General features: G+C 34.7%; 1 protein-coding gene across 1 annotated transcript in view; it reads left to right on the top strand.

Moving 5' to 3' along the window:
• The window catches only part of TEX10 (testis expressed 10), a 44,267-nt gene that overhangs the window by 19,700 nt on the left and 19,152 nt on the right, over positions 1–5,415 (top strand). Inside the window, exons 6-9 of the mRNA XM_012638270.1 lie at positions 1,234–1,472; positions 2,143–2,278; positions 3,426–3,601; positions 4,804–4,981. Of these exons, the coding sequence (XP_012493724.1) occupies positions 1,234–1,472; positions 2,143–2,278; positions 3,426–3,601; positions 4,804–4,981 (729 nt within the window). The remainder of the gene's footprint in view (positions 1–1,233; positions 1,473–2,142; positions 2,279–3,425; positions 3,602–4,803; positions 4,982–5,415) is intronic.

The following is a 5,415-nucleotide window of genomic DNA, read 5'->3' as shown; positions in this document are numbered from 1 at the left end:
AGGGTCTCGCTCTTGCTCAGGCTGGTCTTGAACTCGTGAGCTCAAACAATCCGCCTGCCTCGGCCTCCCAGAGTGCTAGGATTACAGGCGTGAGCCATCCAATTAATTTTTATTCTTCCTAAACGTCCCCTTCTCTCGTACCATACCAGCATTGACCTTGGTTCTCGGACTTGCCGTCTTTTGCCTGGATTGCTATAATAGCCACACAAGTGCTGCTTTGTTTATAGTCTAACACTCCCATCTTTCCTTTTGCATCTACAGCATCATCTTTTACAGAATTATGCATCTGAAGGAAGCTTGCAACCCTGTTACTCTCTTGCCTACAGATTTGATTATGGTGTCCTTGACCTCCAACTCTTTAATCTAGTTTCATTTTACCTTTGCAGGATCATTTGTTATTCTAGCCTTGCATTTTAATCTCAGTAACACCAAATTTCTTTTATTTCCCTTCCCGTGTATTTGTGGTTCCTCACTACTGTGTCCTTGCTTAAGCCTAATCTAGGATTAATCTTTTCCTTTAAAATTGGTTAGGTTGAGATATTTATGATTTTAGTTAACTTTATATTTTTCTAAACATGAAAGAAATAGGCTTTTCTGTTGAATATTCCATAGTCTGAAATTATTAATAGTTGTAAGTTGAAAATTTTATTTTTATTAAAATATTCTATTTGAGGGTTTTTTGCAATTTCTTTCAAGCTTTGAGAAGATAAACTGATTTTATTATGTGAATTACAAAATTAAGTTGTTTCAGACTGGTGCTTATCTGGATAAATTCCCTCATTTCACAAATGAGGAAATTGTGGCCAGGAGAAATTAGTGATTCTTTTAAGTCAGATGATGAATTGGAAGCAGAGCCAAGATGTACTGTGATGTCCATCCAAATACAAGTATCTGCTTTTAAAAAAATCAAGTGTGTTAGAGTTTTCAAGTCTTTTAATATTCCTAGGCAGTATTATAAAGGCATTTACCTTTTTTGTGATTAGCATCTTCAGTAATGAACTGAGTAGTATATAGTCTAATTTATACCTTCGTAACAACTGTGATTCCATAATGCATGGTTTATTTACAGAACTATTGCCTAAACCTTGCCTATGCACCTGTCTTCTTGGCAATTTATTAATTATAGAAGAAAATACTTTTCTGTCCACTGATAGATTATTTTAAGTATCCTAAGTGAAGCAGGCATGGTAGATGTAACACTTTATAGATGTGTGTGTCTTTGTTTGTTTTTAGCATCAAGCATTGCACGATTCTCTCCAATAACATAGATCACCTCTTACTGAATTTAACCCTGTCTGATATCATGGTCTCCCTGGCAAATGCCTCAACTTTGCAGAAGGATTGCAGTTGGATAGAAATGATAAGGAAGTTTGTGACGGAGACCCTTCAAGATGGCTCTAGGCTAAATAGTAAGCAGCTGAACAGATTACTTGGAGTATCGTGGAGGTTAATGCAGATACAGCCAAACAGAGGTAGGTGATGCTGCTTTGCCTTTATTTAAAAGAGGAGCTGTTATGCATAGTATTTAGGGTCTAGCTTTGAAATGACTTCGAAACATTCCATGTAGTGAAGTTAATTACATTCAAGCCTTAAAGGGCAGCTAGCCTAATTATTTATAAAGCACTATTTGCTTGAACACTGAAATCATTTGTGACTCAACGTATCCCTTTCTCAGTAGGTAGGTGCACTCTGAAGCAGATTGATAAATATTTCTACCCTCTTCTGATCTAGTTTGATTAGAAATTGAGAGCTTTTTCTTTTGACCCATACAGGATGAATCCTGCAGTCTCTTTACCTTTCTTCTGGTGTGAGGTTAAGATACATTTAAGTTAGTTTTAGAGTGATTTACTAATTCTTTTCATTCAAAAGCAAAGCTTTCCTGTTTAGTTCCTATCGAATTCACCTTTCTAATATCCTGGTTTTTGTCATTCCTAGGTTTGTTGTCCCTTAAGAAAATTTATACTGTAACTTCTGGTTGGTTTGACTTATGTATTAGGCCGTTGCTGTAGGACTTTGATGGTAGCCATCAGTTTGTGCTAAGATCTGCTTTGCCGTAGAAACAAATTAAAGTACTTCTGTGCATTTAGAAGAATTTGAAGAAACATTTTTGATTCATACACAGGGTTTTCTTTCTGTTTTTAGAAGCTACAGAGACTCTCATTAAGGCAGTTTATACATTATATCAGCAGAGGGGCCTTCTCCTTCCAGTACGGACTTTGTTACTGAAGTTTTTCAGTAAAATCTATCAGAAAGAAGAACTGAGATCTTACAGACTCAGGTAAAATTTTGTTATTCTTTCTTTCTTTTCTCTTGCCCCGAGTTATTTTGTAGTCTATTTAAGTTGATAGAATGATTGATTCAGTCTTTGGAGAAGTTCAAAGAAGCATACATAACAGTGCCAGTAAATGTTATAATGGTACCTGAACCGATGAAAGACTACTTAGGCATACATTTCCATTTGTCTACTTGTAGCTGAAGGACAGTTGGAACACCCTGTAGCAGCACCTTCAACCTTTTCTTTACTGTAAACATAATGGAATCACTAGCCCTTAGTGACTTATTGAGGCTTATGGTATAAAAGTGAGGGCAGTAGAAGATGAGAAAGTGTCTGGCTTAGTTTGGTGCTACAGGAGAGATAGACAGCTCAAAGAATGGAATTAAGGAATTAATTTTTTGATATGGTGAGTTTGAGGTTTATTTGGCATGGTCAGAAGGAGATGTTTGCATGGAAGATACAGATTTGGAATATCTCAACATAGGTACGTAGTTGTTGGAACATATTCTAGTATTTACTTAATGTCAGGTCCTTTTCATAATCTTAGTAATTCTCACACTATTGTGAATTAGGTATTGTTACTCCCATTTTACAGAAGGAAACAAGCTTAGGTTAAATAAGTTGGCGAATATCATGTAGCTGACGATAGCAGAGCTGAGCCTTGAGTTCAGGTCTGTCTGATAACAAAGTCCATGCTCTAATCACTAAGCTCTTAGGGGACAGCAGAAATGTTTACTGTAACCCGAGACATTAGCACTTGAGCAAGTATTCTGAAGAACTAAAATAACACAAATTTGAAGCTATTTTGTATGGGAGCAACTTACAATGAATGCATCGATTTGTTAACATAGTATAATAATACCGATTAGGATAAATAGTTCACAAAGAGTTACATAGTGTCTTTATCCTTTAAGATAAAAATATAATTTAGATAGTGCCCCAGAATACATGAACTTTTTAATTTAGTAGATAAAGTCTTCGCAAATGCTGCTGCTGAATAAATGGTACTGGCATCTTGTAGGCTGTCAAATGTGTTTAAATGAATACATGTGGTGTTATTGGCACATAATTTAAACCTTCCAAAATTTACATTTATTTCCCTTGTCTTTGAAAATTTTACTTTGTTTTGTTCTTGCTTGGCCTTTCTAAGATATCGTAGTAAAGTGTTATCACGTTGGCTGGCTGGTTTACCATTGCAACTTGCTCATCTTGGCTCCCGAAACCCTGAGCTCTCTACACAGCTTATTGATATCATTCATACTGCTGCAGCACGAGCAAATAAAGAATTACTAAAAAGTTTACAAGCTACTGCTCTCCGAATTTATGGTAAGAGTTTATTTAATGGTGTAGATAGTCATTGGTCTACCCCGATGTAGGAAAGAAGTTTCTAAGGGGAGTTATTTAGGTTTGCCTTTCCTTTAGTCTAAATTAGTTACGCCGTTGTTAAATTGCCAAAACAAAACATCAAACAGTAAATTCATTTTTGGTGATATTATTATCAGGATAGTTATAGAAAGTAAATGGTTGTAGATGTTTATTACATTATTGTTTTTTAAACCACCTGCTATTCATAAATTCAAAACTAATCTGGTACTTAAAAAAAATTTCTTTGAAGCTTTGGTGGCAAGACAGTATCTTATGACTTCTATGTATTATTATTCTTTAGTCATCTCCGGAACTGACTTACTGTTTAACATTCTAAGCAGAAATATCAATGAAAACATACTGGGATATATACATAATATATATAATTTATTTACTAGATATAATTCATTTATCATTCCTTCCCCCAGCCCCTGGCATCCACTGATCTATTTTCTATCTATGGATTTGCCTATTCTAGACATTTATAAGTGGAATTATGTAATGTGAGGCCTTTTGTGTCTGGCTTCTTTCACTTAGCATAATATTCTCAAGATTCATCCATGTTGTAATAAGTATCAGTACTTTATTCCTTTTTACTGTTGGACAGTATTCCATTGCATGGATATGCCACATGTATTTATCCATTCATTAGGTGATGGACATTTGGGTGGTTTCTACTTTTTATAGGTTATATTTTTAAATATGTATTTTTTAATATTGCACATATATATTTAGGGCTGTGTGTATATACACCTTTTGCTTTAAATTAGGTTGATATTGTAATTGATTAGCAGAATTGTAATTCTGTTTAGCAGAATTGCTTGTTTTTCACTGTTGTGTTTTGTGCCCAATCCCTTTTCTTCTTTTTCCTGTCGAAGTTCTCATTTCTAACAAAACGTGTATATTATGCAATTATTACAATGTTAAATAAATAAATCTTTAAATAAATTATTATATTCAGTATTTTACTTTAGGAAGTATCTTAACAAGCCATACATATATGCTTTATGATATTGATATAATTATGCTTTTATATAATTAACATACTTAAAATAATATGTTGGCCTATAATTCAATAAAAGTAATCAGTCCGCTTTATTAATTTAATCTCTGGTTTGTATGTCTTTTATAGTTGATTTTACTATGTCTGCCTACCCCACTAGATCCACAAGAAGGCACCGTGGTGGTTCTCCCTGCAGACTCTCAGCAACGTTTGGTTCAGCTCGTATATTTTCTACCCAGTCTCCCTGCTGATTTGCTTTCTCGGTTAAGTCGTTGCTGTATTATGGGAAGACTCAGTTCAAGTTTGGTTGCCATGCTTATCGGGATACTGCACATGAGGTAGCATGCTCAAGTGAGCTGTATTTGAAGTGTATAATCTTTTCCCCCTCCTTTTACTGGTAATTTGTCAAATACAGAAGGCTATTAAAGTCACATACTGCTACTACTTTCATTTACTCTTAATGGAACATTACAACTCTGTTGACATTACTAGGTAGAGTAAGTTCACTAGCGTAAGACTTTCAACTTGTTACAGTGATTTTTTTTAGATAGGTTAGAGTACGGGTTAAAATTGAATTATCAAAAGCGTGTAGTAGTAAAGGTTTACTGGCAGGTGAGAGTACTGTACTTTAAAACCTTTGGTGTTACAGAATTGCAACGTAGACCTTTCTTTCAGGGAGCTCAGAAATTAATGTAGCTGGTGAATTAAATAAGCTTGTGGATTCAGACCAGGAATCATTGAAATCTCTTGCCTTTTTTTTTTTTTTTTGAGA

This window comes from Propithecus coquereli, unplaced genomic scaffold (assembly GCF_000956105.1).
Source record: "Propithecus coquereli isolate 6110/MARCELLA unplaced genomic scaffold, Pcoq_1.0 Scaffold128, whole genome shotgun sequence".
Lineage (NCBI taxonomy): Eukaryota > Metazoa > Chordata > Mammalia > Primates > Indriidae > Propithecus > Propithecus coquereli.
The sequence above is the reverse complement of the archived record's forward strand: the minus strand, read 5'-3'. Positions and strand labels throughout refer to the sequence as shown.